Below are 21,909 nucleotides of genomic sequence, written 5' to 3' on the forward strand. Positions count from 1 at the left end.
GCCCTGGCCTGGTGGAGATCTTAGTCTGTTTCCTTTCCATTTCATCCACAGCCTCAATGATGACTTGTTCAGCAGATTCTGAAGCACAGGATAAATGACAGGCCTTTCAAAATTTACAACTTTCGTAGTTTATGTGAAGAAAAAGAAATGAGTAGAAAAGACATTAAGTAACATGCCCCAAATTCATCATGCAAAGGCGAACTGATAAGTTGGCCTCAAAGCAGATGATCACATGAATTTCCACAGGGTAGAGACGTGTTTAACAAGTGTTCTAGAATGTTAAAACTAAAAGGAACATTAAGTGCCACTGGGGCTACTTCTCATTTTGAGGGTAAGTTTCTACATTCAAAAGAACAAGGGAAGAAAAGACAGACCAAAGTTCTCCAATTCCAGTAATTGGGTGGTTTGCTTACATTTCTACACTTTTATCTACACTTGCTCTAAGCGCTATCGCACATGCTACAATGTCAGCTTCACAAAGCAGGAACAGAAATGTAAACATTTGTGCTTTTTAGCAAGGAGAAAAGTCTCTGGTTTGGGTAAAGAAATGAGGAATTTTTTTTTCTCACTGTGATACCAACTTTCAGGTTAGAAGTGTGTCATTGTCTCCACCTTGTGGACACTATCAATACTACATCAAAATAAATTCACTACACATCCGTCCAGAATTAAAAGACTGGCCCAACAGTAAAATAAACCCTTTATTACAGGATACAAAAGCCTCAGAACCACCAGGATTGTTTGTAGTATATTGAAATGTGAATTGGTAATGATAAACTTAAGGCCATGCTAGATAAAGTCTTCTAAACAATAATAAAAACATTAGATTATGCACAATTGCAATTGTGCAATTCAGTTTTAGTTAATAGATAAATATTATTGTTTTTTCATGTTTATGGAAAAGAAATAAAAAATGATGCTCTAAGTTGACTAGATCATTTAATTTATGAATTCATTAACTTTACCAGCCATTCCAGATAGCAGAAATTTGTTATACTGTCAGGGTTTTGCGGCTCCTGTTTTCAAAGTTTTCACTACCCAAGATAGTTCTAAAGGTGACAGGCTGAAAACCAAAGCGCCTAAAGATAAAATCTAATTATAGGTTGACTAAGCAAAATTTAATTAATTTTGAAATAAACCCTAGCAGTTGTAATATTTTAGTAGAGCAAGAAAATGTCAAATGACAGGATAGGATGGAAAGGAAAGGGTCTGGCACCATGAGCTTTGGACTCTTAATAGCTGCAGGACCCTGGGCAAGTTATTAAACATTCCCGGACTTCAGTTTCCTCATGTGTAAAATGGAGATCATTCTGTCACCTGCTACAGAAGACAGCTCTGAGGATAGATCCAGATAGTATATGGAAAGCACCTAGCACAGTCCTTGGCGTACAGTAGGAAAGTCGGCTAGTATTTAAATTATAAAAGTGCTGTTCACCCATGGGGTTCTTGATCACTGTTTTCATGGAAATGAGTAGCATGATCATTACTCCTGATTATTCTAATCTGTCATTTTGACTGCCAGAATGTCACAAGTGGAAAAGATCCTGGAGAAACTTTTGGGCAGGTGATGCTAACAGACGAAGTCTCAGGCAAGTGAATTGAAGAGATGCACCTGAAGTTTACACAGGAAGCTGACAGGGCAGCAAATACAAAGGCAGTGCATACCCCCTCTAGAAGGGTCCTTAAATGTCATCTCATCACTTTACCTTTACACAGGAGCAAACCAAGGAGCAGGGAATTTGGGTTTGTTCCTTCTCTCGCTGATCACATGTTCACTAACTCAGCAATATTTATAAGTTCCTATTATATACAATGTACTGGGCATTTGTTGATGAACAAGCAAGAATGTTCTGGCTTCATGGTGCTTATTGCTGTGCAGAGCAACCAGGGAGACAATGAAAGGTAAATACATAATCAAGACAATTTCAAATAGTCACAAGCTTTCAAAGTAGCTTAACACAGGGTGACAGAGGGGCCAAGGACAGGAGACAGAACACAGATCTATCCCAAATTAAATGGCTAAGGAGGGATGCTCCAAGAGGTATCAAATGAGCTGCAAAAAGATCCAGCTCTGCACAGGTCTGGGAAATAGAATCCAGGCTGAGAAACAGATACAAAGACTACGAGGCAGAACAAAGCATGCGCAGACAGAGGCCTGGAAGGGACAGCTGCTGCAGGGCAGCACGCACCAGATCCCTCACAGCCAGGGGGGCCACGCTCAGGAGTCCTCCGTGCAAGGTTTGATTCAAGGAACTGACGCAACTTGGCCTGTTTTCATGTGTCACTCTGATGCTTGGAGGAGCCTTGTGAGTTACTGGCTAAGCATGGACCACCCAGGACTTCTGACCCACGGCCCAGTTGCACTCCCAACCACACCTTGTAGCCTTTGACCTGGGCTGTGGAAACTGAGGCAGAAAGTTTGACCTCCTCTGGAGAACTTACAGCCCCACTCTGCAAAAAGAGAGCAGCCCTGGGTACTCACCCACTGGTAATGTCATCAGTTCTGATGTTCTTGCTCAGAACGTCCCCATCGCTCATGTAGCCAGGGGCATCCATGCTGATGCCTTCCAGGTCCACCTCATCTCCTGCCTTGTCTGAGACGTCCACGTGGCAGATGCTGCTGCCCCTGGAGGCCAGCTGCCTTCTCAGAGGGGCAGAGTACACATAGCGACTGGATTCGGTGTTGATGAACCGGCTGGCGTTGGCTCGAGGTGGGTACCCATTGCCCATTGAGGGGGCATCTCCTGCTTGGAGCCGAGGGCTGGACTGGCCCAGTCGCCAGGACAGAGGAGTAGGCCTCCCCGTCAAGCTGAGGATGCTACGCCCACTTATTTCCGTGGTGACATTGGTGTCAAACGTGGTTTCTAATGTGCTAAAAACACAGAACAAGCCTGGATTAGTCCCTGATATGCCTGGTATCCTTTGCAGTTTAGATGTTCTTATTATTATTATTATTTTTTTTAGAATTATGAATGTCTTATACAGACACAAACAAAAAGATAAAATAAAAGGCCCCCATACACCACCCAGTGTATTCCCTGTTAAAAAAGCAAAGGAGAAGTTGCATATCTGCATAATATTTTGAAAAGCCCAGCAGAAACTTTTCCCCCTAAAACATGGTACAAGAAACCCACCATCAATTACTTTAATTAAATGATCATTAACTACTGGAATTTTCTTTCTAATCCAGGAGAAGAAACAGAACATGCTACACAGATACTTCCAAGGCATGGAGGTTCCTGCTTGCCCATTTGTTCTGGGATACTGCATCAGAGCTCTCCTTTTCTAACAGACTGCACCAGGCCCATCGGGAGTTCCTAATGCCATATTTTATATCCTCAGCTCCCTGCGGACTGAGCAGGTGGAGACAGCCCTGATTTTCCAACCATCTAAGGTCTATCTGCCCCAGATATTTGCTTCTCCTGTATTTCATCCAAAATGACTGAAAAGATGGGTAAATGCCATGGCTTGGGTTCCCCCATAAATAAGGTTACATGGATTGGAATCTGCCAGGAGATCAGGCTCATCCCAGGGCACCAGGAAGACCCTTTTGGAGCCCCCTCCCTGCCTGGGTAACCTGCAGGCTTCTGTGGCATAGTTAAGAAAAATCATCTGTACCTCTTCAGAACTGCCCGAGGATCTCCTAACCAAGCAGAGAGTGAGATTCTTTGCTACAAAAGAAACCCCTGGAGCCTTCCTTCTTGTCCTCATGACTATTCCACCCCCCCCATCCTCTGTACCAACATTAAGTCAGTGTCAGGGACTATGGTGGAGAGAGGGATGTTTCAGACCTAGTCAGATGGTTGTAAGATCCAGCATCCGACACCATGTCATTCCAACATCTAGGAAGGAGTCCCTGAACTTCACATGAGGCAGTGTGATCGTATTTGTTCCCGTTTTGTTTTTTTACTTCAAAATAAGATATGTGCAGTGTGCATAGGAATTTGTTTATATATTTTTTTAAACTATAGGCCGGCCCGCCAACAGTCTGAGGGCCAGTGAACTGGCCCCCTGTTTAAAAAGTTTGAGGACCTCTGATCTAGAGGTTCAAGAGAGCACCTCCCCGAAACCCCAGGTTCATTCTCCTCTGGAAGGGCCAGTTTGGTGGCTTGAGCTGTTTCTGCTTCCCTCTGATCCTGGAAAGGGCCTTGCTTTCCTCATATTGGGCCCTTGGTTTGGGGTCCTGGTCCTACTAAAGACAGAACCCAGGGTGGTTACCCCAGATCTTCCCAAACCACTGCTAATGAGGGAGCCACCGTCTCCTCGCTGCTGTCACTTATCAAAGAAACTGAAACTGGAGAAGCAAAGGCAGGTTCCAGGGGTTCAGCTGGGGTCACGAGGACGTTTCCTTGATTTCTACAAACCGCAAAACCTTCCTCTGCCAAAATCACGAAGGACACCCCAAGGTTACATCCTCTTCAACTTCTTGTTCGACAGTGAAAGCAACCTGATCAATGTTCCCAATGTCATCCTAGATCTCATCCAAGTAAATCTTTGTTTAAACATGATCATAAGTTTTTATAAATATTTCTTTACGTGTTTTATCCACATGCATGACTAACAATATTATAGAGTGTTGTGTATCAGAAGACAGGGTAGGAATTCAAGTTATTCAATTTATCGCACAGGTCAAATGTAGTTCACCTGCTTGCTTCGATAGCACAATATAATTTTAGAAAAGGCAAGCAGAATGAAATTTAAATAGAGCTGGTCTATAGTATCCTCTATGGAAGGAATTTTGCAACCTTCTGCTGTTGGGAGGAATCAGACTATACTATATTTAATTCCTGATAACTCTCTTTGGCATGTTGCAAACATTCTTTGTGAATTCCGGCACGTTTGGAGAGAAAAGTTATTTATTCCATTATTAACCAAATCACTTCGCCAAAGGTATGAACACGGGAGAAGCAGTGAAAAATCAAGATACCAGCTGGTTCAGTCATTAACTCATGCTGCAGATACCTGTGAGTAACCTGAGTTCCCCGTAAACTAGACATGGTTTCCTCCAAATTCTGCCGCAGATCAGCGATGTTCTTCACTGTCCGCAGCCGCCGAGCCTCGGGATCTTCTCCTGAAAAGATGGGGTTGAGGTTAGTTTAATTCTCCAATAGATCGAGAGCTTGATGAGGGCAGCAACCACATCCATAACCACAACGGTATTCTGTGCTCGGTGCCTGGCTGGCCGTGGGTGCTTACTAAGGATTTGAGAATGAACAAATGTTCATTCAAGTGTTAAGTCCAAGGAGATTTTAATTCTTTCAAGTCCCTCCTGAACCGGGTGAAGACGAACACAGAGGAGAAGCCAAGTGCCTAGTGTGAGACGTCAATACATTTTCATACTGTTTCCAATAGAGACACGCTCAGGTGAGGGCCAACCCCTTTCTGGAAATCATTTTCTGCCCGTCAAAGTGTGTGGCTTCTTGTTCGCTCAAATTATTTACTGGTAATATCTGCAGCTGTCCATAGGTGCTACTCTACAAACAGAGCTCACAGTGGCACAAAGATCTGCTCTTTCATCACAGATATTTCTACAGAGAGAGGTCTGCCCTCTTCCTTCTTGCACATGTTATGTCCTCCCAAATTCGAGCTCCTGCCTCTACTTACTGGCTGTGTGATTGTGGGGAAAGTGCTGGCCCTCTCTATCCTTCAGATTCCATCTCCCTAAAATAAGCACAGGGCTGACCTCCAAGGGCAGCTGGGGGATGGAATGGGATTGGGACAGTGCCTGTCACCAGTACTCAGTACAGGCCAAGTAGGGCTGCAGAGCAGGAGGGCCGTCAACAAACACCTGGGTTCTCCTTGGCAGGACCACAGCCTTCCATTCTCTGGGCACAATTTTCCAAAAGACATTTGGCCCAGCAGAGTTCTAGTGGGTGCTAATGTTCCATAAGGAATACACAAGCTAGGATGCCCTGTGCCCTCTCAGGCACAGCTTCTTTCAGGTTCTCTGGCTATTCTGCTTCATTTGGCCTTAAAAGCCGAAGAAGAGAAGAGGAAAAAACTACAATGATGATTAGCAGAATCATACATTTCTCCCTCAGAGTAATTCCAGGGAGGGCTGAGAAGATGGAGAACCATCACCAATGGTCTTAAAAGCCCACTTCTGTTGTGAAATACTGAGCAGCATTAAAAGTAATCTCCACATAGAACACAGTCCATGTGGGCAGCAGCAAGTGGGACTGATGTCAGACACTCAGTTGAACTTCCCACAATTGTCATTAATAGGGCAACAGGCACCTAAGAAATGTCACAGAATTCACTTCTGTTCTAAAATAGGTAACAAGGTCCTTAGGTTGTTCTTGGCGTGATGGTGCTTGGAGGCTGGGGGTGGCATAAGTGATGGATGTGTGACTTTGTGGAGGGAATTTACTATAGCTAACTCTATCCTTGAAAACACAAGTGTTGCCAGCGTGATGGCGCAAGCCTGTAATCTTAGCACTCTGGGAGGTCAAGGAGGGCGGATCACTCGAGCTCACAAGTTCGAGACCAGCCTGAGCCAGAGTTAGACTCTGTCACCTGGGCATTGTGGCAGGTGCCTGTAGTCCCAGCTACTCGGGAAGCTAAGGCAGGAGGATTGCTTAAGCCCAAGAGTTTGAGGCTGCTGTGAGCTGTGACGCCGCAGCACTCAACCCCAGCGAGACTGAGTAAAACTCTGTCTCAAAAAAAATAAAAGGAAAGAAAAAATAAAACAAGGGCAGCACCTGTGGCTCAGTGGGTAGGGCACCGGCCCCATATACCAAGGGTGGGTAGGGCACCGGCCCCATATACCAAGGGTGGGTTGGGCACTGGCCCCATATACCAAGGGTTCGAACCCAGCCCTGGCCCACCTAAAACAGCAGTGGGAACTGCAACAAAAAATAGCCGGGCATTGTGGCAGCACCTGTAGTCCCAGCTACTCAGGAGGCTGAGGCAAGAGAATCACTTGAGCCCAAGAATTGGAGGTTGCTGTGAGCTGTGATGCCACAGCACTCTACTGAGGGCAACAGAGTAAGACTCTGTCTCAAAAAAAAAAAAAGAAAAGAAAGAAAGAAAACAAAAGTGTTTTCAATCCTTGCTCACTCTTTTGAACCCAGAGAAATATGAAAAGTATTTTTTATCTGAAAAGTAGTCAATGTCTCATTTCCCACCCAATTCTTTAAAACACACATGTGCTGTATGTAGGTGTTTTTAAACAAAAGTAATGATGAATGTCTATTATACCTTTACCCAATGGCCTTGGAAAAATGAAACTGAATCTATCTCCTGGGCCAGCAACTAAATCTTTTACTGCTAATTTGGCCACATTTTATCTCTATTTGGCTGCCACAAAGGTGACGATGTTTTGGACAGCTCTAAGCCCTGTAGGAAACACTGATTAAGAAGCTAAGTGTAAGCACAGGTCTTCAAGTTGCCTCCATGAATTAACATACATTAATTTACATACAGTAAGTATCATAACCATATTTACCTATCCTTGATAGTATTAATGATGTATTTGTCTGTCTTAACCCTCCTTTGGAAATTCAAAGATCTTTGAGATAAGAATGAAAACTTTACTTTTGTAACCTTCATACAAATCTATAGGTGCCTAAGAGATATTTACTGTCCAACTCAGGTTTCCTCACTGTGGGGCCGTAGGAAAAGCATGTGTGTTTTCATGGCACTGCTAGTTGCTGGCCACTTGACTGTGGACAAGTCACTCATCTTTGCTGAATGGCATCTATAAAGTGGGGCAAATACTGCCTTTTTGAAGGGTTAATATGAGAACCAAGTAAGAGGGTACATATGATACACCAAGCCCTAAATGAGGGCTCAGCACATGTGAGCATCCTGTTTCCTTCTTGGGGGTTCTGCTGGGAAATGTTTGTGCCTCTCAGAGCCCTACACTACAGCAGATCCTAAGGGTAACGGAGAAAGAGTGCCTCCTTGGACGATGGCCTGACTGTAAGATTTACCCACCAACTCACAGCATAAGCACAATGAAAACACAACCAAGTGGAACATGAGGGCCCTGTCAGCCCATAGAGAGAGATCTTAAAAGTTGAGTAAGCCATTCTGTGTCCACATGGCAATGATCACGACTTTGCCAGCACAGCTCTACCTCACGCCATTGGCCGTGACTAAGAGCCCCGCATGCTGATTAACTAACTATGAGTGTGTTGGGAGGATATCAAGGTGTTACCAAAGGAACAGGCAGGAATGCAGGATTTGTACTCAGAAGAGGAAAGCTTAAGGGGTATGCTACGACATGGAAAAGAATGGCAATTGTCCACGGGCTTCAGGAGGCTGAATTATATCCAGTGGTTGGGAAATGTGAGAATAAAGAACTCCATTATCTGTTAAAGTCAACCAAAAAAGAAGGGCTGCCTTATGAAAGAATAACCTTTCTGTCACAAGAAACGTTCAGGCACAGGCTGAAAGATGAGCCATACAGCAGCTGTAGAAGGAATTCTTGGGCTGGATACTAAGCAGATGTGTATGGTTCCTTCTAACTCTACAGTCCAAGAGGCATTTCTCAAAACAGAATGCTATGAATGTACATGACAACACACCACAGGAAATCCACCATTTGCATAAACAAGGGGGAGAACTGAGCAATTAATCAAATAGTCTTACAAATGTTCATTTCTATTTATTTGTATTTTTTTGAGACTCTGTTTCACTCTGTTTCCCAGACTAAAGTGCCCCAGCTGCAGCCTAGCTGGCTATGACCTCAAAGTCCTGGGTTCAAGCAATCTTCCTGCCTCAGCCTCCCAAGTAGCTGGGACTATAGGTGCCTGCCATGATGGCTGACTAATTTTTCTATTTTTAGTAGAGACAGGGTATTGCTCTTGTTCAGGCTGGTCTCTAATCCTCCGACCTTGGCCTCCAGATTGCTAGGTGTGAGCTACCTCGCTGGCCTACTTTTTTCTTTTATTTATTTATTTATTTATTTTTATTGTTGGGGATTCATTGAGGGTACAATAAGCTAGGTTACACCGATTGCAATTGTTAGGTAAAGTCCCTCTTGCAATCATGTCTTGCCCGGCCTGCTTTTTTCAAAGGTGGATTTTGCTGAGACTCACTGTGTGACATGAACCCACACATCTGAGACGCACTGGGCTCTAAAGTGCTGGTGTGCTTCTTTTGATGTGTGCACAGAAAAACACAATCTGGAACATGTACTGAGACCTGAGCCATCATCTGAACTCCACGTCCTTCTCACGGCTGGTCCTTTCCCCACACTACCTATGTGCTCATGCGAGGGAATTATAAACCTTGAAGACAGGGGAAACGTAAAAATCAGTCCCAAATGTGGGGCTCTGAACCATTCTGAGATGGATCAATTACAAACAGCTTGAAAAATCTCTGCACCATCCCTGTGCCCAGCCAGTGGAACCAGAAGGAAATAGTTAAATCACCAGATCCTCTGAAATTAATACTCAGAGCTAATGGCAAGATGGGTAAGATTTAATCACATGGGCTACAGACCAATTCCACAGTCCTAATGTGACTATTAAAAAGATGTAGTCATGGATATTTAGTTTAATAAATGGATTTTAAACATGGATTTAATTTTTAACGCAACTCTAGAAGTGTTAAGATGTGAGAGGAGCAACACCACCATGGCTAAATATGTGGTTTACCACTTGCTTCCCTTACCAGAAGTCGCTGGAACCCTGGACACAAAATTAGGGAATGGGAAGAAAGACAGAAAGCGATAGCTTGGAACATACCACAGTAGAAATTCTAATTCAGGTGTAACTTTTCTTCTTTCAGTTAAGAAATGCAACAATATAACATCAATAAGTAAATGTTTGTGGAATTAACTATACGACAACTGTGGGTTTTATGCTTTTATAAAGTATAATGTCCCTGTAATCATTGTCATGTAGGTTATGTAAATAAAATTTAGGTTTTTTTTTTTTGGGGGGGGGGTGTTTGCCAAAAGAAGCATGCTACCATCTTCTTTCCAATAAATGAAGGATGCTGACAACATATTTTAAAACAGTGCTTACATACAGGAATGAAAAAAAATCCAATATTTTAGAGCTCCAAATCTTATTGAAAAGCAACTTTATCTGAAGAGCAAATAAAGAGATTTCAAGTTAAGTATCTGAGAAAGCCAGAGCCTCTGATTAAACAAAACCGAATTTATCTTTAAAATAGGATTTGCCAGCAGGTAAGAGACTTATTTATAATTCTGAGGAGGAGGAAAGAGATTGCAAGTGACAGAGAAAAGAAAAGAAAAAGGGGAACAATGAAGGAAGCAAATAAGTTTGTTTAGTTCACCAATCAATGCAACTGTAAAGCAACTTTAAATCCAGCTGGGCTCATGCTGCTTTACCAGGTGGTTGCATGGGCGGCCTCATCACCAATAGACACAGGACTTCCAGGGCCCCAGACTCACCAGTGAGTTCTTCCAGAGCAGGCTGTCCACTCTTGGTGTAGTGGCTGGGCTCCATACTCACACCCGTTGAGCTGGACTCGGCAGTAACATTCCCTTCCGTGTCCGTCTGGGACCTTCACACGCAAACCAAAGAGAGACACACTTGTCACTGGAGGTAACTATCACATCTGGACCACTGGTCTGACCACAGCCCTTACCATCACCTCCTCCAGCAACAAGCTTTAAAAACGAGTGGACTAGTAGAGTGATGCTAAATAATTCATTAGCCACATATGGAACAACATCCAGAGAAAGCCACCAAACTGCAAAAGATGAAATAGTCATTGCCTAAATGGAAGGTCTACAGTCCTTCACTGGAGAACATGTCTCTGAATCCCCCTTAGGGAGACTGGTCTAGCCAGACACATGCTAGAGGGTACTGGGTGCTTTGGATCATTTAACCTGTGCCAAAAAAGCAGCTTCTAAGTAACCAGTAATGCCAGCAAGTCAAGCATAAGGCTGACTCCACTGACAGCACATCCTCCCCCCCAAAAAAAGCCTCCTGACAGCTCTCTCTGAAAAGGTAAAACCAGTTGGGAGTGGGTGCCAAGCAGGTGTGTTTGCCCTCCAGGTTTCTGATTCACAGCTCAGATCTTCTGACGTGAAAGGTCTCATTGATCATTATTTCAACACTCAAATGAAATCTGTACTTCCCCAAACCTTCCCCATGCCCTTATTTGTCAAGCAAATTGAGGCAATGGCTTAATGCAATATTTTCTTACCACAACTACCTCTGTTCATTCATGTGTGGCATAAAATGTTTATACTCAGATGCATAATCCTGAGTGTAACATTATTAACTCATCAGCATTCTGAGCTAATTCAACCACATTTTGCTTCCTATAAAGGTGTTTGCCAATGACGTGAACGGACCATGGAGGATGTGCTGATAAAACTAAAGTCACCTACCTAGCCTTCCTGCTTTTGCTCTCCTGCTGAGGGTGTCATGCCTCAATCCTGTGATCTTTATTTTTAAAGGATTTTCATAATTTCAGTGTTTCTCTTCACCCCAACCATGGTCCAAGCCTTATCATCTCCACCTAGGCTTTTTTAAAATTATTATTATTTTTTATTAAATCATAACTTTGTACATTGATGCATTTATGGGGTTCAGTGTACTGCTTTGATATACAATGTGAAATGCTTACATTGAACTAAGTAACACATCCATCACAATTATACTCATTTCTTAATAGTTTTGAAATGTACCATTGCATCATGCACATTAGGTGAGGTCCCCCCAAATACGTCCCATATCCCTCCTCCCCTCCCTTCTCTCTCCTCCTCCCTTCTACTTTCTGGACTATAGTTATGTTTTGCCGTTCATATGAGTGTGTAGGTGATTATATATTGATTTCATAGTAGTATTGAGTACATTGGATACTTTTTTCCCCATTCTTGAGATACTTTACAAAGAAGAATATATTCTAGCTCCATTTAGGTAAATATAAAAGATGTGAAGTCTCCATCTTTTAATGGCTGCATAGTATTCCATGGTGTACATATACCACAATTTGTTAATCCATTCATGGGTCGTTGGGCACTTGGGCTGTTTCCATGTCTTGGCTATTATGAACTGGGCTGCAATAAACATTCTGGTGCAATGTTTATTGCAGCCCAATTCATAATTGCTAAGTCATGGAAGAAGCCCAAGTGCCCATCGACCCACGAATGGACTAGCAAATTGTGGTACATGTATACCATGGAATACTATGCAGCCTTAAAGAAAGATGGAGACTTTACCTCTTTCATGTTTACATGGATGGAGCTGGAACATATTCTTCTTAGCAAAGTATCTCAGGAATGGAAGAAAAAGTATCCAATGTACTCAGCCCTACTATGAAGCTAAATTATAGCTTTCACATGAAGACTATAACCCAACTATAGCACAAGACTACGGGGAAAGGGCCAAGGAAGGGGAAGGGAGGGGGGAGGTTTTGGTGGAGGGAGGGTAATGGGTGGGGCCACATCTATGGTGCATCTTAGAATGGGTACAGGCGATTGCACTAATGTACACAGCTATGATTTAACAATAAAATAATAATAATAATAAAAACACATTCTGGTGCAAATGTCTTTGTTGTAAAATAATTTTTGATCATCTGGGTATATACCTAGTAGAGGAATTGCAGGATAGAACGGTAGGTCTGCTTTTAGTTCCTTGAGTGTTCTCCAGACTTTTTCCAAAAAGGTTGTATTAGCTTGCATTCCCACCAGCAGTGTAGAAGAATTCCCTTCTCTCGGCATCCATGCCAACATCTGTAGTTTGGGGATTTTGTGATGTGGGCTAAACTTACTGGAGTTAGATGATATCTCAAAGTGGTTTTGACTTGCATTTCTCTGATGATTAAGGATGATGAGGATTTTTTCATGTGTTTGTAACTGCCTAGGCTTTATAAGTGCTTTGAAACAGGTATCCTGCTTCTAGCCTAGGGAGATGCAAGTGGCGACCAGGTGTGAGAAACAGCCCGATTTATTCCTATTGGTCTACATAATATTTTAAATTTGCGTGGTTAGTTCAACATTTAAAAATTAGGAGATTTCACAAGAAATACAAAAAACAAAAGTCTGGAAAGACTGAACACTTGTTCTTACACAGCGCCACCTGCTGGCGACGAGTGGTGGCTGTGCCTTGGGAAGAGATGTGGAGCGCCTTCTGCCAGAGCCCCGCTCTCCCCAAGCCACCCATTTATATCACCTTTTTGGGCCAAGTAGGCATCTGAATCCATAATTTCCATTCTAGACTTTTCCTAAGTCTAATTTACTCACCACAAGATCCTCCACTGACCTTTGAAATACTGATATGGTAATGTCACTCTCCCCAAAGTTTTCTGTCACCCACAGAAGGTGGATGATGCCCCTTATCACGAGATTCTTCCCTCCTTTTTTGCCAGGCCCATCTCCTGCCATTCCCACTCTTTATACATAGTTCCACATTATGCTTCACGTTGTGTGGCTTTTCTCCATTCCCATTCATACCATGCCCTTTGTAGTACTGTCTTTGTAGTTACTGTGTCCTCTGCCTAATGGCCCTCCTTAGTTTGCTCCTGGTCTGCCTTCAAGGCTCAGCTCCCCTGTCATCTTGCCCTGGAAGCCTTCCCTGACTCGTGGCCAGCTGATCTCAACTCTGACCTGTGTTTCTGCAGCACGCTCCTTATTCTCCTATTGCCTATTACAGTGTGATCTAATTAATAAATCTTTCCCTAACTAGATCAAGAGCTCTCTGAAGGCAAGGGTTAGTTCAATTTCAAATGCTGAGCAGCCAAGAAGAGTGTATTGATTGAATAAATGAGAAAGTTTTAAGTCTCTAAAGAAGCTGGGTACTGGAAGAAACATCAGACTTGGAAGTCAGAACAGTTAGCTGGCTCCAGGTGAGAGATCCCTAACTAACTTGGCAGCCAGGCAGATTTGAGTTACTTCACCACTTTGAACATCAGCACTCGCACCTGTACAAAAGGGACAGCAATAGAAATTTCTGGTTCTACTAAAATCAAATGTGATATGGCACAAAAACACTTAGTAAATTACGTAGTAATAGGTGTCTGCTGTTATTTCTGAATTGATAAATGTAATCCATTCTGAGTGATTTAAAAAATATCTGTCTGGCTTAGCACCCATTGCTCAGTGGCTAGGGCGCCAGCCACATACACTGGGGCTAGTGGGTTTGAACCTGGCCTGTGCCTGCTAAACGACAATGACAATTACAACAACAACAACAAAAATAGCCAGGTGTTGTGGCAGGCACCTGTAGCCCCTGCTACTTGGGAGGCTGACACAAGAGAATCACTTGAGCCCAAGAGTTTGAGGTTGCTGTGAGCTGTGATGCCACAGCACTCTACAGAAGGTGACATAGTGAGAGTGTCTCAAAAAAAAAAAATCTATCTTCTCTTTCCCCATTAGTAACATCTTTGACATAGAGAGGTCCTAGGGAGGCAGGGATCAATGTAAGTTATACATAAGGAACCATAAACATGAGAGAATTTTAGGGCAGCACAGGAGAGTTCACCATTTTTTAAAAACCTCATATCTAGTCCAATCTCCTCACTGTACAGATGAAACTCAGTGAGGAGGTGATTTAGAGCATCAGGCCAGTACAGTGGTCAGGAGCCTGGTCCCAGGACTTACACAGACTTGGCTTTAAACAACCATAGCTCTTTTAGTTATTGGCTCTGTAACTTGGAGCAAATTACTTAATTATTCTAAGTCTCAATTAGCTCATCTATAGAACAGTGATTAGAAAAGCAGCAAGCTCATAGAGAGATGGGAAGAATTAAGTGAGTGAAGACACGAGAAGCCCTCAGCAGAGTCTCTGAATACACTCAGTACATACTCAACAACTGTTTTTGCAACTGGTGCCAAAGACCACAGAGGGTGTTGTGTGTGCTGATAAAGGTCAGGACCCAAGTGTCCCGCCTCCTATCCCAGCCTCACCTCCTCTTTTCAGCCTCACCTCCCAGACTTGCCTAAAGAGGAAGACACCTCAGAGGGGCAAGAGTCCATTACCAGAAAAATCATTAATATTAAAGTGGGGATGATCACATACACATACATCCTAGAGGTTTCTCCCTTCCTCCTCTCTGCCAGACATTTGGTCTTTACCTTTAAGAGCTGTTCTTCTCATAGAGAAGCTTGAAAGGAGGTTAAATGTTTTACAATCTTTCAAATGATTACAGCCAGAAAAATAGAGGGAATGGGACTGATGGTGATCAGAGACTGCCATATATTTTCATTTTGAAAATGTAAATCAAGAATCTGTGAATAGCAGCTTGAATATGTATTACCTCAAGACTATTAATGCTCTTCAAATTATGAAAATTTCACAGGGAGCTATTCAGCTGCTTCTATGCTTCAGAGAACAATTGCATTAAAAGCTGTGCAGGCGGACGAGCTGAGGCATTATGTAAGGCTTGGCCCTCTCCTCAGGACTGTTAGCTGAACTGATGACTTGATTCAATAAAACCAGACTGTCTCCCAATTAAAAAGATTGGTGTGACCCTCACTGAAGGGGAAGGCCAGCAGAAGACAAGGGAGCAGGGGGCAGGGGGTGGGGAAATCAGCAAAGCCTGCTATTCTCTCACTGGCCCCAAATCTGGCTTTGCTCCAAAATCACTCAAGCTCCACTAGATACTGGCAGGAATTGTAACAGAGCCCACCAGAAGGCAACTCAGGCAAGAGAGGGGAGCTATCTTACTTATTGAGGAGCCATCCAAACAAGGCAAGCTGAGTCTATGTCCACCCGTGTCTGCATGCATGCATTTGCATTTTATAGAAGGACGTATACTCATGGCCACTTACATGTGACTGTCAGGGTTTCCACACCTATGGGTATGGCAGTGTATAGCTGTGTCTGCGTATGCGCTTCGGGATAAGGGGTAATAGAATAAGCATCTAGAATACAACATTCAATCATTAGTGCCCTTTTGCTATGTACAGGTGCAATGTGGGCCAACTCACTGCACATCTCTAGCACAAGGTCCAGTTGAGTGCTGTGAGCAAAAGCTCTGGGAACCCCTCAATTCACTGTGCTTGGGAGCTTCCATCTGCCTCCGTGGACACATCCACACATATCATGCAGCATCTGGGACCAATGTGAGCAATACACAATGTCACTGGCCAAAACCCTGCAGAGAAAACAGCCGCTGGCTCCACAGTCTACCATAGTCCTACGGATGTGCCCTCAAACACATGGCAGGGTCAGGGGACAGAAACAAGTCAGAAGGACAGAGTCACCCACAAACATACAGGCTTATCACCTGGATTCACCGTGGGGTCTCTCGTCCTTCTAGAACCAGCCCTTCCCTCGCCATTACCCTTCCCACCTGTCAGAAAGCCCCAGCAGTGACTAGAGGATCTGGACGGTCCAGACACTCCCTGCCATGAGAAGACCCAGTCATTCAGCAAGGTGGGTTTTGCGTACTTTTTTTTTTTTTTTAAAGTTCACTGAGGATGTGTTAGGGCTGCTTCTGGGGCCTGCTGCTGGCACCAAGCCACCTGCCCTGCACATGCTGGCCTGCACGCTTCAAGCTGCTGCTGGTATGAGAGCCCTGGGTCCCACATGCTCGGTGGGCTCTGGGGGCGGCTCATACTTTGCTTCCCCTCTCTAGCTTTCTCCACCCTCCCAGCCCATGCTATATGAACTGCTCCCTACAGCACACCATGCATGTCTATTTGGAGCTTGTCATGTGGTACCTGGGCTCTTGCTTATGTGTTCCTGGAGGGGAACCTGCAGCCTACCCCCATAGAATCCACTGAAAGGGTGCTTGTGCCCACTGACCTGGGGAAGCAAGGGCAGGTGGCTGCTCCTACCTGTACAGGAAAGGTGCGACCGTGGCAGTGTTGGGATGGTTGTATTGCTGCTGGGGCTGAGGTAGCTGAACACTGACGGTGTTGCTTCCTGTGGTCTGGGTGGTCCCCACGGACCCGCTGACCGTCTGGCTGCTGATGCTGTGGTTCAGGGTGGTTCCTCCTGGGCCTTTTCCTTCTGAGGATGCCAGGCTGGAGGAAGAGCTAGAGTGCCTGCCATCCAGCTGGGGCTTCTGCTGGGGGAGCCCCGAGCTCGGCTTCACACTCCCCCTCCGCTCCCCTTCCTTGGAAGGTGCTGGGGCACTTGGGGCTTTTCCGGGCACGCTCTTCATTCCTGGTTTTGGTATTCCACTGTGGGAAGGGGCCGTGGGCTCCTTCTTGGCACTGCTGAGCTTCCCCCCTTTGGGGATGAAGCTGGCGATCTTGGAGGACTTTTTTGGCATCTCGGTCTCGGCGGCCGCACTGGGGTCTTCTTTCGGCCCCTCCTTGAGGTCCGGCCGTTCCGTCACGGAGGCTCTCTTGGTGAGGTCCTTGCCTTTCTCCTTCTCCCGCTGTTGTTTCTCCTTCTCTTTCTCATTGCCTTTTGGTGAATTCTTCTTGTTGGTTAGTGCCCGGCTGAAAGTCCTCTGTGCAATGCCCTTGAGCGCAATCTTGGGGCTACTAGAAGTGGGTCCCACGGCGGACAGTGTGCGGCCGGCAGCCGCAAGCTCTTCGCTCTCCTCAAAGCTGGGCAGGATCTCCAGCGGCTCGCAGCTCGTGTCCCGGGACCCTGGGCCCTCACCTGCCTTGGAGCCTCCTTTACTATTGAAAAGTTTTAGTTTCTCCAACATGGACTTCTGATTGTTGGGGGCTGGCTTCATGGCTTCAGGAGAAGGCCTGGGGGCCTCGGGCCCAGGCGGCTTGACAGACAGCATGGATGCTGTGGCACTGTGCTTCACGCTGAGGGACTTGCTGCGCCAGGGCTTGGAGGCTGAGCCAGGCAGGGGGATGGCTGAGGAGGTGCTGCAGTTAGTGGGGGTGGAACTGCTGCCGCTCTCCAAGGAAGCAGGTGCATTTTCATTCATGCCGGGGTGGGAGGAAGCTGAGCTTGCCAATGACTCTGCAGAAGACAGAGAAGAGAAGACTTGAACCACATCTGCTGACCTGACACAGCCATCACCCCAACCCAGACACTATATAGCCCCAATATTTGCTTTGTGGATTATCTGCAGTTAAATTTTAAAACCTGTCTCAGCTTCCTCTTGCTTTCTATGCACAGTTCATACCGCCCACCTGCACTCTGGTCACATTTTGGTGGCAGGTGCTGTGCCAATGCATGTTGATCATCACAGTAAGACCCGCAAAGCATAATTAAGAACGTAAATCTATGAAAACCAAAAACCAGCATCTCCAATAAGGTGGGGTGTAAGAACAGTAGGAAATACCTACCATTTTGAATTATTCATCCCACAGCCTGTTTACCAGTAAAGCCAAAGAATCAAGATTATCCAACTTTAGGAAAATGATCAATGTGGCAGAGACATTAAAATAAAACAGATCCTAAAAAAAAAAAAACCAGAAAAGGAAGAAAAACAAAGCAGAATTTTTAGAGAAAAATAACCCACAAAAGCTATTAAATCCTATCAAAGCACATAAGTTTTCTCTATGTTGGCACTTTTCAAGAGTTATAAACATGAATCCGGTTTGACTTTTAAAAAATAAACTACTTTTGTTGTTGTTGTTACTTAAAAGTATAATCTCTACACATGGCTCCAGTATAGGCAAAAAAAAAAGTACAGGTTATCTGTAAGTCAAGGATTCCCCTTGGCACTCAATGTTTCCCTGAACAGACTCTTCTCAGCAAAGCTTGAAAATATTTTTAAACTAGAGCTAGAATTATTCTCGAAAGAGCAGGTTCCGCACTGAGTTTGCAGCCACCAAGGTGGCCCAGTATCACAGGAATGGCAACTGTGGCTCCCTCCTGCTTCAGGCAGCACTGGGAACGACGCAGCCCTGTCTCCCAAGGAAGGGGGGCCGTTAGAGAAAGTGGCAGGAAGGCGCAACTCCGACTGGTCTAGTCTGTCTGAGCCCGGTGCCCGCGCCCGCCCACGCCCCACGCCCGCCCGCTGCGCCCGGCTGCCAAGATGCGCCCCCTTCCGCCCCCAAAGAGCAGCCCTGCATCTGCAAAATCAGGAGGACATGACTTACCTAGTAGCAGCCACTTTCTCCTGCAATGATTCCCTAGGAAAAAGTCTCCGACCGGAGAGGCTGCCCTTCCAATTGTCACAAGTGTTTTCGGTTAAACTGCTCATGTTTCCAATTAACTTTTGTCATCCACAACTACTCCGGTGCCCAGAAGCTTCGCGGGATTAACGGCTGCTTCTTCTGCGCTCTATTTTTTTTTTTTTCTTAATACCTATGTTCCGCTGCCTTCTAGCAACAGAGTAAACTGTATACAGAGCGGCTTTTTATGATTTAAAAGTCAACGGCCGCTGAAGCCAAGTGAAGGCTGCCCCTGTGTGGGGCGCAAGCAGGCAGCAGCCGGGAGAGCTGCACGGCGGGAACTGCCTCCCTTCACTTACTTTCCCGGCTGCTCCGGGAAGCCGCAGCTCCAGGGTGATCCAAAGCAGACCTCCCAATGTTTTAAAACACATACATCTTCCTGACTTACTGGGGATTTGGGTTTGGAGGGGAGGGCGCTGCACAATCCTCCCTAACAGAACTCATGGGGTGTTGTTGGATCTTTTCCTGGGGAGAGCCAAAGGCTGGCTTGGAAACAGGCTCACGGAACCCACCCACGCTGCGGGCTGTTACAGGGTGTCTACGAGCCTGATGCTGCCCACTGCCCAGGCCTATGGGGGTGTGTCAGGAGGCACAGAATTCAGCATGACAAAGGAGGAAAGTGAGACTCAGGTAGGGCTAAAGAGTGATCCTAAATTACACAGCTATAAATGTATAGATCTGGGCTTTGAACGAGGGTCTCCTGTTACCAATCCCTTAGGGACTACATCTTAGCTGCCTTCCCAGATGGAGAACACATGTACAACAGCCACTTCAATGACTAGAGAGCTTTCTCAGGTGCGCTACAAACTAGCCCAGCCTGCATCCTGGAAGGTGGCTCTCTGGTTGAAATAACTGCAATCCTTAAATTCTGAGTACTACTCCTCTCAGGACAACAGCCTTTCCCTCTACTTCAGCTCAAATCTGGGGCAGAAGTCATTCATTCATTCATTCCATATATTCATCCATTCATCTGGCTTCTGATATTTGCCAGATACTGTTCTAGGTACTAGGGATACATTGATGATAAAACATACCAAAAAAAAAAATCTCGACCTGCATGGAATTTGCAGTTCAGCAAGGAGAAACAGATAATTAATTTACAAATAACTTATATCATTTGTTAGAAAATAAGTGCTAAAGAAAAGTGAAGCAGATCTGGGGACAGATGGCAACACTGTCCTTGCAGAAACTACAAGACCACATGGAGAGGACTGTTCCTCTTCTCTAAAGGTGTTTGAGGCACAGTTCCCATGTGAACGTGGATCACTGTGACCTCTCTGCTTAAAATGCCTATGAAGCTTGCTCAGAATGGTTTTGACAACAAACCACCTACCTGGTGTTTCTATGCATGCTTAACACTAACAATCACCCACAAATAACAACTGACCCAGAAGAAAACAGACACTGGGCTTGTCTAAGTGAAATGGTTAGACTCACGGAAAAGGTGTGTCTCATTCAGGAAAAGGTGAAAGTTGCAGGGAATGGGCCTACACTAATGCAGGTGTGATGGCCACTTATGCAGGTCATGCCAGAAGAGCCCCTGGGGACCCCTACTTGACATTTAAACCTCAGTTTAAACGCCTCTTCCTCTTTCAGGCCATTTGAGACCCTCAGGCTGCTTGTCCATATCACACGGCACTTTTCCCTACTGTGTGCTTCCCTAGGGTTCTTTCCATACCTTCCTCATAAAAGAATGTTTAAGGGTCGCCTACTCTACACTGTGCTCTGGGAACACATTATTGAATAAAGCTCCTATCTTCTAGGAACTCACTGTTTAGGGGTACAATAGACCTTAAAATAAACCACAAAATCAATGTCAAGAGAGGTAAGAACTAGGAGAAATAGGGGTAGGCTATACTAATTCTCCCTGGAGAGTTACTGAAGCCTTCCTCAAGGAGGTCCAGGATTTCCTCCTGGGCAAAGACTCCTTCCCTAAGTCATCTCTGTTCTCTAAAGCCTGCTGGAGCATAATAACGCTTAGTAAATAATTTCTAGAGTATTGGGTGGTAGTTTTGACATTTGCAGATCACACTTAAGGCAACAGAGATAGAAGATTTATGATGAGTCATTAGAACTTTTCAGCCTAAACACAGGAAAAAATTCAGATCAAAACCCAGAGCTTCAGAATTTTTTTTTGTTTTGTTTTGTTTTTTTTTTTGGCCGGGGCTGGGTTTGAACCCGCCACTCTGGCATATGGAACCGGCGCCCTACTCCTTGAGCCACAGGCGCTGCCCATATGTTTTTTTTGTTTTTTTTTTTTTTTTGTAGAGACAGAGTGTCACTGTACTGCCCTCGGGTAGAGTGCTGTGGCGTCACATGACTCACAGCAACCTCTAACTCTTGGGCTTACACGATTCTCTTGCCTCAGCCTCCCGAGCAGCTGGGACTACAGGCGCCCGCCACAACGCCCGACTATTTTTTTGTTGCTGTTTGGCCGGGGCTGAGTTTGAATCCGCCACCCTCGGCATATGGGGCCGGTGCCCTACTCACTGAGCCACAGGCGCCGCCAGAGCTTCAGAATTTTGACTTGGCATTTAGCCTGGGGTCCCTTAGTTATGAAATCATGGGGACACTTCAAGGCTACTCACTACAGCTATAAAAGGTAGCCCCTGGGTATGATTCTGAATTTGGTTCATGAGCAGAAGTCTTCTGATAGTGCAGCAGGGCATCTGAGGACCAGGTCATCAACACTCTTGTGACAGTGAGAGATCCTCTAATTGGTACCAGGGGCTTCAGGTCATGAGTGATACTATCCAGGGTAATTTGACACATTTCTGTCATTCTTAGGGTATCCCACCAGTGATCTCAGCTCTTGGCTGAGTGGCTATTTAGGGCTGGTTCTTCTTTCTTTGGAAAGCAGCCATTTCTAAGGCCAGGGTCCTGTGGCTCCTAGTATGAAACTTTCCCTATCAGGCTTCTGAGAAGATAAATAAAAG

General features: G+C 45.0%; 1 protein-coding gene across 4 annotated transcripts in view; it reads right to left on the reverse strand.

The window, feature by feature from the left end:
- Nucleotides 1–21,909, reverse strand: part of NAV2 (neuron navigator 2) — a 434,895-nt gene that overhangs the window by 169,909 nt on the left and 243,077 nt on the right. For 3 of the 4 annotated variants that reach the window (XR_008374143.1, XM_053560432.1, XM_053560431.1), the window contains 4 exons: nt 16,715–17,810; nt 10,370–10,482; nt 4,963–5,071; nt 2,483–2,872 (listed from right to left, as the gene is read on the reverse strand). Coding sequence is in view for 3 of the 4 variants with exons in the window: in XM_053560432.1 (XP_053416407.1) it covers nt 2,483–2,872; nt 4,963–5,071; nt 10,370–10,482; nt 16,715–17,810 (1,708 nt within the window). In the remaining variant the exon portion in view is untranslated. Of the gene's footprint in view, nt 1–2,482; nt 2,873–4,962; nt 5,072–10,369; nt 10,483–16,714; nt 17,811–18,898; nt 18,993–21,909 lie in introns of those variants that run through there. The other variant, XM_053560433.1, reaches the window with a different exon arrangement.

This window comes from Nycticebus coucang, chromosome 14, assembly GCF_027406575.1.
Source record: "Nycticebus coucang isolate mNycCou1 chromosome 14, mNycCou1.pri, whole genome shotgun sequence".
Classification (NCBI taxonomy): domain Eukaryota; kingdom Metazoa; phylum Chordata; class Mammalia; order Primates; family Lorisidae; genus Nycticebus; species Nycticebus coucang.